This window comes from Lissotriton helveticus, chromosome 9, assembly GCF_964261635.1.
Source record: "Lissotriton helveticus chromosome 9, aLisHel1.1, whole genome shotgun sequence".
NCBI lineage: Eukaryota > Metazoa > Chordata > Amphibia > Caudata > Salamandridae > Lissotriton > Lissotriton helveticus.
Genome location: NC_136070.1, coordinates 958,520,899 through 958,537,394, shown reverse-complemented (window position 1 = coordinate 958,537,394; position 16,496 = coordinate 958,520,899). Strand labels below are relative to the sequence as shown.

Below are 16,496 nucleotides of genomic sequence, written 5' to 3'. Positions count from 1 at the left end.
ATAAACTCATTTTTGGCTTCAGAATCGGGTGTCTCCCCCCAGAGTCGGGTCAATTAGCATGTATGATTTTTTGGGAGAAATGTTGTGTCTCCAGTGTTTGGGGTGAAGTGGCACTATAGATTTATGTCTCCCACAGTTGGGGGGGGCGGCCATACCAAAGCCCCAGTACTGCTGTATTAGTGCCACCCGCTGTCTAGCACAGTGACATGTTTTGACCTGCCCCTGGTTGTGCTTTGCAGGAGGCCCCCTGCACGCTCCCCGTGTGTACTCCGCACGCACAAGGGCGCCCTCGCTCCCCTCGGCCTCCTACCACAAAGCCCGGTCTGTTCAGACCCCAATCATCTGTTTTCCCTTTTGGCTCTGGTGAGAAATATTTCACTTTATTTTCCCTTTCTTACTCCATCTGAAGCCTAAATTTAATTACCTCCAGACTGCCGGGCTCAAATTACCAGCCGTCCTGCCTTCGTTTTCGTGGTGCGGGGGAGACACGGCGCTCCCCTGTGCGACCGAGATGGGCGGGCCCGCCGGCATCTGATTGGCTAGCCTCTCATGCAGGGGGCGTGCCTGAGCTTTCCCCAAAATGTGAACCGGGACAGTGGAGCGAGCCAGAAGTGTGCTTCCTCCTGGGCTGCGGATGTGTGCAGCGAGCGGGCCAGAGGAGACTGACAGCAGCCGAGACCCCAGGCAAGCAGAGTCGCCCAGCGCACACAGTTCTTCCACTCTCAGCCGAGCATTGCACCCCTTCACTTTTATGACCGAATCAAGGACATATTTCCAGGGGTGCGCCGGCCAGACCCTTCTTGGATGAACCCCACCCCCTTGGCATGCACCACACCAGGCTTGGCAGCTTCATCTCTCACCTTCGCGCCGAAGTGGTAAGTAACCTAGCATCTAGGTTATAACTTATATTACTTTCATGTTAATTCTGCTTGTGTGCGAGAGAGAGGAGTGGGAAGATCGTCTGGGGGGTGTTGCGATATGTTTTAAATAATACCTGTGTTTTTTAAGGTGCATAAGGCGGCTTGCAGGTTGTCAGTGCGCTTTACAAAGCTCTTAAAAGATGACTATTTGTATCGTAAAACCCTGGCACATATTGTATTGTCCTGGGAAGGATGAAAGGCGGAGTCACAGCACCGGACTCTAAGCCTGCGAACTGCAAGTTGCACACAGATCTTTGCAGCAGATGTCCTACCAGCTGTTGTTTTTTTAAATTTATTTATCCAGTGAGGTTTGTTTTGTGTCAGAATGGCAGCCTTGGGACTTCGGAGGCTGAACATCAGCCAACAAGATCAGGGCAGCACGGGGGTAACTCTTAAAGGAAATCTAAGAGTGGCGTGGCAGCGGCATGGCACGGAAAGGCAAACTGCTGCCAGCTTGTCCCGCATTAACACTCCTCCCATCTTCAGTGCCATTTACCAAGGTATGATTGCAACCAAAATGAACTAGCCGGGGTTCCGGGCAGTCACGTCGACACGTTTTTATGCCTTGTCTTTGCACAGTACCTACATGGTCCCCGGTTGTATCCCTTCTTTCTTGGCGCTATTCACTTTAGTCTTTTCTCGTTTTCGTTTTACTTCCCTCCATTGCTCGTTTTTTGATCAATTTTCCCAAACCAGAGTCAGGTTTTGTGTCCAGCACTGGTCCACAAGGATTAGTGTACACTGTACAGCGTAGTTACCAAAAAATGTGTTGCCTCGCGGTCTATGACTGGACACCCCTGCATATTAAATGTTATTCTCAGAGAGGTGACTCTGGTGCGAGCTGTTTTCGTTTGTGACCTAGCTGGGACTTTGTGGACATCTGAGGGAGCCATCTCCCTCTGTTTTTGTTAACACAACTGTGACAAAAACATATGTTGAAAGAGCCCAGCCTCCAAGGTCACAATTGTTTCGGTGCTGAAACGAATGTGGTCTTGGGCGTCGTAGCTTGAGCTGTCCTGCTGACTATAAAGCCAAGATTTGATAAAGATGCCCTTTGACAAAGCAGAGTTGACCGAGGTGCAGCTGGGGTGAGGACGAGACAAAGAGGTGGTCTGAGAGATAAAAAGCAAGAAGGAGATGTAGGAATAAAGGAATAGGGCAAAAGAGGCACAGAAGAAACAATGCCACTGAAAAAGTTGGCGACTGAGAAAAGTAGATGAAGAAACAAAATGGAAATATGATAGGGAGTGAGGTGTGATAGGCAGAGTGGGGAAAGGAGTAACCACTGGGGGTGTAATATGGGGAGGGATAGTTAAAATAAAAGCGTACGAGAAGAGAGAGAGGGAAAGGAAGAGTGGGAAGAAGTAGCCACGTGCCAAGAAATGGAACGGGGTGGAGCAAGGGGAGTGCAAAGAGTGACAACGAAAGGAGGGGACAGGGAGTGCAGGCGAGAGAGGGGTTCACGGAGAGGAGGGCGTGACAGAGGGGAGGGGAAAGGCTGGCAATGAGAGTGGGGGTGACTAAGATGCAGATAAGAGAGATTTGCAGGGAGGGACAAATGGAATTGAAAAGAGTGACAGCAGGGAGGGAGTGACACGGATGGAGATGAAGAGCGTGAGATGAGACCCATAAGGGCCAAATGAGAGTGGAAAGAGTGGCAATGAGTGACAGAGATGGAGGTCAGAGAGAGGGTCACAGAGAGGAGGGAAAGGCAAAGGGGAGTGGAAACAGTGACAGCAAGGAGAGGGTGAAAGGGATGAACATGAAAGAGGGTGCAATTGAGGTGGAGGTGTATGGGGAAAAAGGGAGATGGAAAGAGTGATGGGGAGGGAGACTTAAAGGTGAGGTGGAAGTGTAGAGGGCAGCTGAGGAGAGGGTGGCAGAGATGCTAAAGGGTGTGAGACTCAAAGAAACCGAAGCACAGAAATGAGTGGGAGGCAGAAAAAGGAAGGTGGCAATTTTTAAACACAGAAAGAAACTCGACTTGCTGGGACAAGCACTCAGTATTTCCTCATCCAGCCCAGCGCGTCTCCTGGAAGCTCCCAGAAAGGGGAAGGTGTGACCAGGGGTGCTTGTGAGGTGGCACCGGGCCCAGTATGTCTGGCTGCGGGTTTTGTGTTTGTCACTTTGTGAGTAAGATCGAATTTTTCAACGTCTGCTTGCAGCTGCAGCGGTCCCTGTGTGTCTGTGTACAGGTCTTTGAGCCTAAACAAATGTTTGTGACTCGCGCTTTATGTGTGTACTTGATAGTGTTTGAGTGTGTGTTTGTACTCGACAGTAACACGTGCATGCTGCTTTTGTTCGAGCGCGTGTTTGACTGCAGGCTTTTGTGTTCTGTCATTGTGTATGCCTGCTTGTGCCAGCTGTTGGTGACTGCAGCTTTCCGAGTTTGTGTATTGTACTGTACTGTGTGACAGTAGTATTAGTTTAAATGTACCTGTGCATGTCTGTTTGGCCTGTTGTCCATGTTAGTATTTGGGTATTGTGTGTGTTTTTTTGTAAAGGTCTGAGTGTATTTAGTGTCAGTTTGTAACTGCAGCATTATGTATGTATTTGTAAGTGTTATCTGTGACTGGCATTGTGTGTATGTCAGTGTCTGTGTTTATGAAAGCAGTATTGTGTTTTATGTGACACTGCTTTGTGTGTATGAACATGTGTTTGTAGTTGCAGAGTTGTGTATCTGCGTCAGTTTTAAAGCGTTGTTTGAATGAGAAGATTTACAACTGCATGATGGTTTATTATTTGTTTGACTGCTATTGATTTGTTTCTGTTGATTGGGCTTTGCCACTGTCCCTTTGAGTACGTATTTGTCTCGCTGTGTGTGGGATTTCCTGGTGGTGTACACGAATGACTTTCTTAGGCTTGTGGATGTGTGTGCTACGTCTTTGTTTGCGTGCCTGTGTCATGCTTCTGTGTTTTGCTGATTGGGTGCAGCCAGCCTTGTTTTTATTTGAATTAAAGTGCGCGTACGTTTGACTAGAGGTAGCAATTTGTGGGTAAGTGGCTTTGTGTGTAATTATGTGTATGTAAGCACAGTGCTCAAATGTATGAGTCTGTTGTGTCAAAGCAAGTTATTGTCTTGCTCTGTAAGATAATACACATCTTGTTATGATTGGGTATACATTTCTGAAGCTGTACCTCACCACACATCTGTTTGTTTCTGTGTAACTCTAACATTAGAAGGCTGTAGTTGGTTGACTGTACTTTACTCTCTGTCTCTATATGTAGAGTAACTGCTCACCCGTGTGCAGCTTTACAGCCTTATGTGTAAATGCATAAGTATGTTTAGTTGTATGCCTCTGTGATTGTAAATATCACTGCACGTAGCAGTGCATGATGGTGTGTTGCTATGTGTGACTAAAGTTATGCACTCACAATGTGTGGATGTGTATAAATGTTCAGGAGTGTGGTTAGTAGGTCTGCGTGAACAAGCGTAAGCATGTATGGCCCTTTTCAACTGCACGGATACATCTAACTGTGTAATTGTATCTGACAAGCCACAAACACTATCCAATCGCGTGTGTACATCCACTTACAGCCATCCTTGCTCAGGCCTGGACTGAGCTGCACTCAACTCTGCAAGCGAAAAGAGTGTTAAGAGTAGCCTGGATGCTGTTTGATAAGCCTGAACGGTATTCTACTAATCCAAAAGCAGCAATGCTGTGCTTGGAGCCGCTAACCATAAAGAACAGTCCCTCCTTGTGGTCCTTTCGAAAACAACTCAAAACTTGGTTATTTGACCAATAGGTAGATCCTCCTCAGGACTGAATTTAGCAGATATCAGCGCCGAGATGCCCAAGGGCCTTTGTAGCGCTTTACAAGTGTTTAAATAAATAAATAAATAATGGCACAGCATTGGTGATCCATTGGTATTTGATGGTATTTTCCTAACCCAAAGTTTAAAGTCTTCCCCCGAATTCAGATATTTGAGCGATCAAAAGAGGATGTTGCTGATGGATTGCTATGTTTCACTTGAAATGCTCTTCACTTAAATTGGAACTACCCAATGCTTCTCTGTTGTTGGGCCTAATTTCTCCCCCCAGCAGCTAAGTAAGCAATAGTGGTTGAGGGTAAATATTCAATAGTTCATATTGACTTGTGTGCTGCGGTAGAGGGTCTTGAAGCAAAGACATTAAACCCATCTCAGTACCTACTTTCAGTGTAGCTATTGGAAAGCAGCTCCCTCCACGGATCCTGTCTAAGGAAAAAGCTGGTGTACATGAGTAATCGACTGAAGGAGAAGATCCTGTTCCGTTCCTATAGCCGGCTCTTAATTGTATTTGTAACTTGTGATGTTAGGGGCATGTCCTGTTAGGGAGAGTTGCTCCATTGGTGATGGCAGAAGGCAGCATGTCTTCTCAGAAGGCACTCCCTCCTCAAGCCAGAGGGCATGCCAACAAATGCAACCTTGACTGCATATGGCACAGACTGGCACATGGCCATTCCATCCAGGAACTATTGTCCCTCAGTCTCATTGCCACTAATGAGCAACCTGCGCAAAATGGATTTAGCGCAGCATCTGGGAAATGTATGTGCCCAGAAAATACAAAGGAAATTGTATCTGTGCGTTCACTTTGCAGACAGATTTCCTGTACCAGGAACATTATTCCATTAGATATCATTGTCTCCATTCCCCCCCCCCCCCCCCCCCCCATCCACAGAAATATTCTCTGGTAGAACCTGTACACACGATCAGAATGTCCAGGTGTAGGTGGGATTCCAGCTATGAAAACGTTCTATGATGAACAGCTTCAACAAGTGTTTCACCATAGAAGGTATCCATATTGTAAGAATACACTGGCTTCATAATTTAGAATTTCCATACGGAGAACACTTAATGTGCTTAAAGAAGTAGCGTTCTCTTCCTAGGCCATTTAATGCCACCTGTACACAGCTGATGTGCTAAACAGAAAAATGACGTTCGGCTCTCTTACTGCTTCTGTACACTTTTAAGAAAATTCTGCATACTTTAAAATAGTTATACATTTAATTTAATTGCACATGAAGTTCTATATGCTGCAGCGGACAGGAAACATTATTCAAAAATGTAAGTTTTTTTCCCCCTGGTTTTCAGCAGGAAGTAATGGGTCTTTGCATTTTTGAAGCACACATGATCCTACATATTTTGGAAGATAAGTTAAAATTCCAAGTGGGCTAATAACTGGAGAAAAGATATGGTTGGGCCTGCAGGCTGTCAAGGTCACGGCCCAGGAAAAGGTCACATTTAGGTTGTCTCCTCGGAGTTTGGAAAGGTTGTTCAGCTGATGAGTGTGCTGTGAAATGAACTGGAAGCATAGTTGGGAAATTGCTTGTGCAAGAGCTGAGTTGTGTTGGGTGGGCTTTGGGCCATGTCCCTAAAGGAGGGGCTGTTGAAGTCCCCTTCAGCCCTTGGTCTAGAATTGAGGGAGTTTTGTATTCCCATGGTGGGAAGGCTAGGACACAGTAGAGCAGGACCTGGGATATGCCTTTTTAGGCTGATGGAGGCCCCCACCCGAATCAGGCACTGGGTAACGGCTGGTGGAAGTCGATTCTATGTGCCATAGCGGTAGCTGCAATGCCTCAATTGGCAATTGTTCGAGGTACTGGTTCTGAAGGCCCAGTTAAGTCTGGCAGAGGGGTTATTTGAGGGCAGCTGTGAGATTATTAGGGGGGGGGGGGGTTAGTGCATAAATTAGGGTGAAAGGGAGTTGTGAAGGTAGTGATATTTCCAGTGACGCCAAGATGTTCCCAGACATATCCTGCCAGAGTGTACCCTGTTTCACCGTGTGTGGAAGAAGGCCGGGTGCCCTGTGGGCTCCATACAGGCTGGAACGATGCCTGCATGACTCTGTTTCCGACAGAGCCAAGCTAGGGATGCAGCACCCATGACACAGCGACTCCGGTGCAAGAGCTGCTGCTTCCGGGCCCCCAGGCAGAGTGATACCGATGGGACTACGAACAGGAAAACAACAACTGGTGAAAAGCCTGTGTTTGATTGGCTCATACGCTCCTGGGGTTGCAGTGATCTCATAAAGCCAAAGGGCAAACACTCACTTACTCAGGGAGCAGGATGGGCAGGGCCCTTGGTCCTTAGGCAGTATACTGTGGCCACTGTGCCAGGAGCGGGCAACTTTCCTGGGCGTAAACCAAGGGGTTAGTGGTATGGGGTAGGGCACGGATGTTTGGAAACATTCTCACACACCCATGTGAGATAATCATTTATTGTGTAAGAAAAGTAGTTACTTTCATTTAAATTGTAGTTGTATGTAGTGTTGGTGGCATAACTGCCTGTTGGTATGTCTAAATAGGGTTTTGAAATCACGAGTTGGTAGTGTTACATCTTATCCCCACCCCTAAAATAACAGCCCTAAAACACACTCTCTCCCCCCACCAGTTCTTTCGTTTTCTCCCACTCTCTCTTCAAGAAAGGTTCCCCAAAACCAAATGAAGCGAATTAAATATTCCTTGAGTGTCCCCTGGTCGAGCTTCACCGGTGCCCCTTGGTTGGCTCATGCGCTGTTTCCCTATGATGTCACCCCCACTCTGGGACCATGGGAGAGAAGAGCTTAAACGTATTTGAGGGAGTGCTGAGAAGTACTGTAATGCGAGTTTTGTCTGGCAGGAAAGCAGTTGTTCCGCCACGTCTTTCAACATCAGTGACCTAATGTCACAAGAGAAGGAAACATCCCAGTTAACATTTTGGGTCCTTTTCTTTGAGGGTGAAGTGCAGATTTTGCGAAGAATTCAAAAGGAGACTAAGAGCAGGAATCGGTGTCCGAGAAGGAAAAATGCCAAGAAGAGAGTGAAATGGGAAAATAGCAAACTAAAATTAATAGGAAAAGGGCTATAACTACGATACAGGATCGGTCATGCCATAGAAGACAGCACAACTGACCATACAGCTCTAAGTAAAGACTGACGAAGCAGAGATAGCTGTTTTATTTCAACTATTTCGGGTTCAGTTGTGAGACGGCTGAACTATACACCTTTTCTGGTGGGCCACTTCCTTGAGTAAGTTACTTTAAGACCCTTTGGGTCACTTCTCTGTTGAGTACATTCGTGTGTGTCAAAATCGCAGGAGTTGTCACTTTAACCAGGGGTCACTTCCCCCAGGAAAGTCACTTCCTTTGAGTCACTTCCCCCTGAGGGTCATTTCCCTAGAAAACCAATCTATTTGTAGGTCGGTTCCACCATGGGTCACTGAACTTGAGGGTCCTATCTCCTGGCGAGTCCTTTATCTCTATGGGTCACCACTCCTGTGTTGAGTCACTTCCCTAGGTGGGTCACTTCCCATGGATTACTTCTGGTGCACAGTAGCAAATCCAACTTGAACATTCTGTTAGGAAAGAGCAGTCCAAGTGAATTCAGCGCTCACAAGGCCAGTCACCAAAGGCAGCATGTTGTCACACATAGGCCCAGTGGGAAAGCTTAAGCCGTTGCAACACCCAATCAAGAAGCCCCAGGACCCCTCCAAATATCTGTGCCGCAATTCCAGTGGGCCGTTTCTCTTGCAAGCCATTCCCGCCCCTCACTTGGCTGGGGTGCAGATTGACTTGATGTCAGGAAGACTGTGGTGAGCCCCTGGGAGTCTGAACAGAAAGCTCGGCCTATGCGGGAATCTCCCATTCCTCTATGGTCGCCCCACGCGAGCAGTGCCCACTGCCTTTGACTTGTACCTCTTTAGACCTCTGGCATTACTTCTTGGTTCTTGCCAAGTGCACACCAGGGAGATATGGAGGGGAATGCCGAGGTGTGGCGAGGGGCTGAAGCCTGCCACTGGGAGAAGATACTTCTAGTTCTCAAGAAGCAGGTAGAGGTGAACTTGACAGGAGGGCCAGGTGAGGAGAGTGAGAAAGGAGCGCGCGGCAGGTGAAGACAACAAAAGAGGCGCGAGGCTGCGAGGAGGGAACGCAGCCAGGCAGGTGGGAAGAAGAGGTTGGGAAAAGGGAGGAGGAGGGCGGAGCGGGGCAGGTTCAGAGGAGGCACGAGGAGGCGCGAGGCAGCAGGCATGGGATAGAAGGGAGTGCGCTCGGCGATGAGGAGAGGCAGCTGCGGAGGGGAAAGAGTTGAAGGACGGCGAGACTGTTTGCGAGAAAGGTAAGCACGAAAAGAAATGAGAAAGGGTGGGTATTTGAGGCGGGAAAGAGGGAAGGCGGCAGTTAAACAAGGAAATTAAATATCAGGAGAGATAGAGAAAGATGAGCAGAGTAGGGAGTGAGAGGGACGGATGGAAAGAGAACACGAGGAGGAACATGGGCACGCACAGCAAAGGAGCACAGCCATGTACATAATGGTGGGTAATTAAGGCTTTATGAAGGGATCACTTTCTCCACCACTTCCGTAAGAAGCACATTGAACCACCCGGTCTCCTGGAGGGAGGCAGGGGGCCCAAGCACGCGGACGGGCCCCTGTGTGCATAAACAAACACACACACACTCTTGGCATTCCAGTGCTCCATTCGGGACACATCCTTGTGTGTCCAGGGGATTCTACTGGATGCAGCACACACAAGTGACAGGAGTCAGGGGCATTTCAGCTCATGCAGTACTGAGGGATTTCAAATGTGTCGTGTTCAGTGGATTACAGTGCATGCGATGAACATGAGTGAAGTGTATGCTGGTACTTGTGCGCACAGACCCAACAGCCCAGTTTTACTAAGGCTTTGCACCAGTGCTAACGAAACGCTAAGCGGCACGTGCTATTTACTATTCAGTGCAAACAAGGTTTTGCCATGGAAAGGTACAATTTTCATTGCACAAAAACTGCTTTGCACAGTTTTTGCCAAGGGAGCAATGTTGGGGATGAAACACACATAGGTTTTGATGCAAAGTCCGATCTATATATTAATTTCTTCAATAACAAAAAAGACAACACATCTGTCCTACAGCACACATCCAGCATGTAGGAAAACCTTCTTAGTTTGTTGATTTGTTGAGTCATAGGAATTTGGGTATGCTATACTCGTGCAAATTCTAGGCTGGACTGCGCGTACTCACCTCTGCACCAAGGTGAGCAGCTCCTTTGTGCAATGGAGCTTCCACGGCTGGGCTCATGGCGTGACACTAGCAGCAGGACAGTATTAGAACATTTGGCTTTGGCACTGCTTTTTGCGCCTTGCACAATGGCAGCACAGCAATTTTGGATGCTGCACTGTGTTGTGTTAAAAGTAAATCGTGGCAAGTAAAGCTGTGCAAATTGTGATGTGGTCCTGAGGATTCTGGAGCGCGAGGTGAACATTGCAACGAGTGTCCTGTAAATTTCTCTGCATGTAATGCCCAGAAGTGATATCTGTTGGAGATGGTAGTGTGCAAAGGTGAAGTGTGTTCCGGGGATTGTACTTCTGTTTTTTAAAGCATAGTGAAGACCTGTGGCCTGCAGTGCCAGCAGCAGGAAGCTCAGCCCCCGCCTCTCGACGCTCTCTCTTCATGAGTCACCCATTGGCTACCTCCTCTGGTTTCTGCTTTACTCTCTTCGCTGCTGGGCATGCGAACGTGCAGCCGCATGCCCAGGCGCTGGGCCGGGCCTCAGAACACGTGGCAGGCTTGTGCTCCAAAAATATCTGTTGCCTTGGGCCACTCATCTTCATTGATGGGCAACAAGTGCTTATGAGTCGTGTGCTCCTCACCCTACCCCACCTCACTGGCTGTGCGCCGACAGGCACCGGTGAAAGGCTCACTGCTCGGCAGGGACACGTAACCACACCATACCAGTGATAGCTGCTACCCACCTGGAGCCATGTACTGACCCACACATGTGGCCATTCCACTTCATGGCAGGAGCTCCACACATACTTCGTGAGTGACAGGTCTGCTTCACACCAGGGGCCAGGAATCAACCTCACACAGTAGCAGAAACCGTGCACAACTAATGCTGTTGACAGGCCTGGTCTGCTGCCCACCTACACAGGGAAAAGTCCTAGCTGGCCAGGCGCTGGGCACTGTGCAGTTACAGGAACAGTCCATTCCCAGTGTAAGGCTGTGCACTGACCTTCTCCAGGGCCAGTGATGCTCCCATCTTGCCCCTTCACCCCCTACTCGGCATTGTCCTTGCATCATGTTTTTAGGTCATTCTTTTTATTTTTTTCTTGGTGCATTGTTTCTGATGAGGGCCGTGTGTGCTTAAGTACAATGTTTCTGTTAGCATTCATTTTTGTAGTGCCACATGAAAGGTTACACCAGAGTGAACATCCACTCTTTCATTTAGGCGCCAGCACTTCGCTGATTAAAAGTGTCTGGTGTAATATACAAACCTGCATACGTCGGAACTTGGGTGCTGTTAGAAATAAACAGTTTTTGAAAGGAAGTCGCTCCCCAAATACACAGTGACAGTCTTTTGAACTAACATCCGGAAAATGTGATTATTTTTTATTCAATTGCATTGTAGCTGAAGTGGGAACATCCTTGGACTAACATGATAAAACCCATTTAGTGTTTGTCTCTAAAACTCTCAAGCGGTCAACTAAGTCAAATTCTCTTTCAAAATGAACAATTTGCCTTTGTTTGTACCACAAACACCGACTCTGAAACGTCACCTATTGTACCCGTGGCACCAGAGGGAATCTGGGGACGTGCTTCTAAATTTTCCCATTTGCCAGTGTTTGCTACAGAAATTCCTGTCCGACAAGGAAAGAGTTTACACTCAGCTGTTCAAAGCAGCCAGCCCCACACCACCCTTCAAAGCCTTATTTGGAGCCCTGGGGTCACACTTACAGAATCTGCACTGACACTACTCCATTCTGTCCCTGCTGGCAGGAAGATTAATGTGTTTACAGGTAACATCTTAGGTGTCACTTTACGCCCTCCAGCGTCCTCACCAAAGCCACCTACAATATCCTCACATCCACCAATTAAGATGTGAATTATTAGAAACACACTGTAGAATTCCTCAAAGACAATCTACCCGCATCTATAATGCTACCAGCATTTGTGTAGCTAACAGCCGACACTAAAATGCGCCTTTGCGCTGTACCACCCTCCCTATATAGACTCCCTTCCGGACATTATCTACAGCATCCATACCTATGTGACATTCAAGTAGTCCCTCCCGTATTCTCCATGGGCCTCACTACAGTATCCCATTTATTATCGTATACGATCCTAACATCCTGGCAGGTGCCACATATATCATCTATTTCAGAGAAAGATAACCTAAAATTAATGCCTATAATATATTGTATTTCACAGACATCACTTAAGGTGGCACATAGGGCCAATATATATAAGAAAAGACATAGTTAAAAAATAAAATACGTTTATGGTCGGGCTCAGAGGTGCAAAACTGCAGAAACTTGCCAGTTATGGCATCCTTCACACCTAGCGTCCGCCATTACGTATGCCATCCTCCATATTTTGCTCTTGATAGCCAGTCTTTTTTTCTTTGGGCCATTTGAAGTGGGTGTTCTGTGTCTCCAGCATTGGCCAGCCTATTGTATTTCGTATGTGCAAGCTTTGCAGAGAGTAGACCTGTGGTGTTTTTAGATGCCCAGCATGGATATCCATGTGAGGACTGCCTGTAATACTGCTTTTAGATGATGCTTATTGTACTTATTACACAACCTGATTACACTACGTGCTTACCTGATGTTCCTCTGTTTTACTTCACAGCTGTGTATGAAGGAGTCAGGAGACACACTGAGAGATCAGATGCAGTGTATGATGAGGACCCTCCATGACCTGAAGCGGGTGCAGGGACGTCACACGCGCCTAGATCCCCAGGAGGAGGTGTGTGCCCAGGCGCTCTCCCGGGAGCAGCGGACCCACAACCGGGTGTCTGACGTGTCCGAAGCCGACTCGGCCTGCTGCTTGGAGATGGCTGTGGACGAAGAAGAGGAGACCAGCCATTCCACAATGACCTCTCCCAGCAGCGAGCGCAGCCTGGAGTGTGATTCGGGCTACTCTGAAGTGTCTAGCAGTATCCTGAGGGAAGAGGATTCTGTCCCAGTGCTGCGCAGGTACCCTCTGGCCAACCAAAAAGCACACAGACTGTCGTCAGGGGGTTTCTTGCGCAGCCGCCACACTCAGAACCCTGATAGGAAGGTTCGACCTAAGTCTACCTCAGATGTCTGCCTTGAACAATGGCGGTTCTTGGATTCCACCGAGGCAGAGGACTGGACTGTCGCTCTCTTGTCCCAGAGTCGTAACCGTCAACCCCTGGTCCTGGGGGACAACTGCTTTGCTGATCTGGTGCAGAACTGGATGGACTTGCCAGAAATGTGCGAGGACAGTAGTCGGCTGAAGCCGCAGGAGCAGAGTCGTTGGCTGGGCAAACCCCACGATTTTCTCCTCAACGTTTCTGGTAACGTCCGACGGAAGTTGGCCAACATGGCCCGCACGGACCGCAGCAAGAACGCTGAGGTCAAACGGCGGGAGCCCAGGGACTGCGGGCGGGAGCAGACTGCCTCCAAGAGGTTGTCTTGCCCAGTTAACTTCAATTACAAGCCCAAGCCCCCCTATTTCCACCAATCACACTCCAACATCACAGAACTATCTACGGACTTTAACAGGTTTGCTGTCATGATGAACAGCAGGAGTCGTCAACCAATTATCTGCAATGACATTGTGGGCTACCTATAAAAGCATAGGAATGTCGGCAGAACCATGGAACTATTCTCAATTTCACTCGAGTGCAGAAGCCAAGAGTCCCTCTTCTCACTGTGTAATCGGGTTGGGGGGATATGCAACCATCAGTGGTTACGCCATCTTGGAAGGAATAACGGTGATGCCAACTGTGAACTGGGAGAGCCGTCATGAAGGAGGAAAGAGGAGTGGCCTCTTGATGTCAGTGAAATGGGGTGTGCACTTTCTGTTACTGCCACCAGGACCCCATATCTGCCTGTGCTTCATGCCCATTCAGATTCCATGCAGGATTGGGTTGGTGGCCCCCATTGTGCCATAACTGTCTCGTAAAGGCATCAACCATGTGAATTGAACTTTGACACATTATAATGTTCATCCGTACATACACTGCCAAACTACAGAGGACTTCCTTTGAAGGCCTTGCCTGTATATTTGCTGCCTATATATATAAATATATATATATTTTTTATCGTTTTGTAAGTTAAAAATAAATATGTTTTTTTCAGTATTGGAGTGAAAGATCTCTTTCCATTGGCTCTTCACAGAGTCTGCAGTGGGAGTGGGGGCAAGCTGTGTTATTGGAGCTTTTGATGCTCAAGCCTTCCTGCTTCTCTTTACAGAACCCAGAGAGCCTGGTGCTTGCTTTGAAATTCGTTTAAAGGGTCGATGCTAGGTTAATTTTGAATTGAAATTATGCCTTATACAGCAATTACTTTTTATTAATTTAGTTTGCTTCTGATTTTATTGCGTTTTTTTTTCGCTTTGCCTAAGGTTCTGTACAGCCCATGGCGAGGCGAGGGGCCAGAGCACACAACTGCAAGGCCTGGGAAAACCAATGTCCGTTACGGAGAGTGCAGCACCAGCAGAGACCAGTGACCCATTATAGATAGTGCATCACCAGAGGAGACCAGTGGCCCATGAGGAGGCCAGTGGTCCATTATAGATAGTACAGAGCCAAAGGAGACCTGTCATCCACTATAGATAGTTCAGGATAGGAAGACACCAGTGGTGGTCATCATAGATAGTATATGGCTGGACTATACCAGGGTCCATTATAGATAGTGTAGGGCTGGTGGAGACCAGTGGCACATTGCAGATAGTGGCACCCGATTGGAGACCACTGGCTCAATATACATGGTGAAGGATCAGAGTAGACAGGTGGTCTTTTATGGGTAGCGCAAGGCCAGAGGAGGCCGAGGGTTCTATATAGCTAGTGCAGGGCTTGAGGAGACCAGTGCTCCACTAGAGCACCAGGGGAGACTAGGAGCTGCACATACGACACATTTTAGCAGTCGCAAACAAATAATCGGGCAATTTGTGACAGCAAAAGAGTTGTTTGGCATGTTCTAACCCTATTTTGCAACCTACTACCGACTCACAAAATATGGTTTGCAAGTTGGTATTCGGAACGGGTGTTTCAAGGGCATCCCTTCCTAATAGTGAGTTGCGGGAGCTTGTATGTATGTATGTTTTGCGACTGGAATGCGGTCGCAAAACATTCATATTTTACGGACTTCTTGATGGAGGTGGTAACCGATTCGCAAACAGGTAGGGGTCCCCCCTTCGCTTTCTGAATGTGGGTCAACATTCTTTGAGAGCAGGGTGTGTTCCCATGGAGCACTGCCTGCTCTTAAAAAATGAAAAGTTAGATTTTAATTTTTCCTTTTTTTGCATCCAACGGGCTGCTTTTCAATTAAAAAAAAATTTGCTTTATTTAACAAGTAATCATAGACATGGTAGTCTGCTGACCCCAGCAGGCCACCATCCCTGTGATTACAGGCCATTGCCAATGGGAAGCAAATTGCGACCTGCCTCATGAATATTGATGATGCAGGTCAATTGCGACCCCTTTGGGAATCGCAAACCTTGTCAAGACACTGTTATACATTGAATTTTGCGCATAGCAAAAAGTTGCAATTAGGTACTCCCAAAATGTTTCCATCGTACATGTGGCCGTAGGTGCCTTATCAAGAACACATTTTACTTCTTCGCAGATGCACAGAAAGAAGCTGTATGCTCACTATTGTTTTCAAGGAATTCCATCTTTTTGGGCGCCTGCAGTAACTCAAAACTCTTTTAGGAAGCACATTTTTTGCAGAGTGCACAGCCTGGAAACACAGCGTGGTGGTTACTGTTTTTCTTAGAAGCACTGTCCAGAACTCCTGCACTACCTAGGGAGTTGCAGAGCAAGTGCAGGTCCTGTACATGCCGTAATTTCTTCAAAAAGGGGCATACAGCTGTACTGTGCGGGTGCCGAATATGTTTATGATATGGCTGTTGTGGTTTATTAGAGATTGTACATAGGCATGCAGAACAGAAACCCATTATATAAAGAACATGACTGCAGAATTTCTGTAATCCACATACAAGGTGACGGAGAGTAGGGTAGGTCGTTGTGCGAATCACAATGGACACCTTATTAGCCCGCAAATTAGTGTGGCCTCTGTCATCACCCGAAGGTGTCAAAACCTTACCACTATTGGGTCGGTTTTTATTAATACCAATGTATCCTATATACACTTAGGATTGGGTATTTTTGTACACCCACACCTTTATTAAACCCAATCCCTAGAAGATAAGGTCTTCGGTCCTGAAGAGTTGCCCAGATCAATAGCGAATTTAAGTGTCAACCTTTTTTATATGCAACTCACACAGCTGGGTCAGACCTTTATATCCACATCCAGCATCCTACTGCTTTTAACTATAACAAGGGTAACTATATATGAAATTTGTCAGGGTACCGCTTAGTTACTTTTAACTCCCACTACACCAATCTACTCCTACTTACACTCAAAGCACTGCCACTCATAATTCACAAACGACCTCTAAATCAAAAGATCTCTGACAAAGAGCCCTCTTAAGGGGCCCGTTGGGCACTGCAGTGCAAGCCCAATAAGGAGCTGCCCTATGATGAAACATGACACCTATTTGGGTGTGTGAGGACCATTGCTCCTGAGCAATCAGACCCCCCAATCTGGTTTCTCAGTTAACCACTGACTCTTATCACATTTTTCACTTCTCT

General features: G+C 47.4%; 1 protein-coding gene across 4 annotated transcripts in view; it reads left to right on the top strand.

The window, feature by feature from the left end:
* INKA1 (inka box actin regulator 1) overlaps positions 1 to 13,982 on the top strand; it is a 38,227-nt gene extending 24,245 nt beyond the window's left edge. For 3 of the 4 annotated variants that reach the window (XM_078661238.1, XM_078661239.1, XM_078661240.1), the window contains exon 2: positions 12,503 to 13,982. In XM_078661238.1, coding sequence (XP_078517364.1) covers positions 12,503 to 13,471 — 969 coding nt within the window. In that variant the 3' untranslated portion in view covers positions 13,472 to 13,982. Of the gene's footprint in view, positions 1 to 610; positions 876 to 12,502 lie in introns of those variants that run through there. The other variant, XM_078661237.1, reaches the window with a different exon arrangement.
* The last annotated feature ends 2,514 nt before the right edge of the window (positions 13,983 to 16,496 follow it).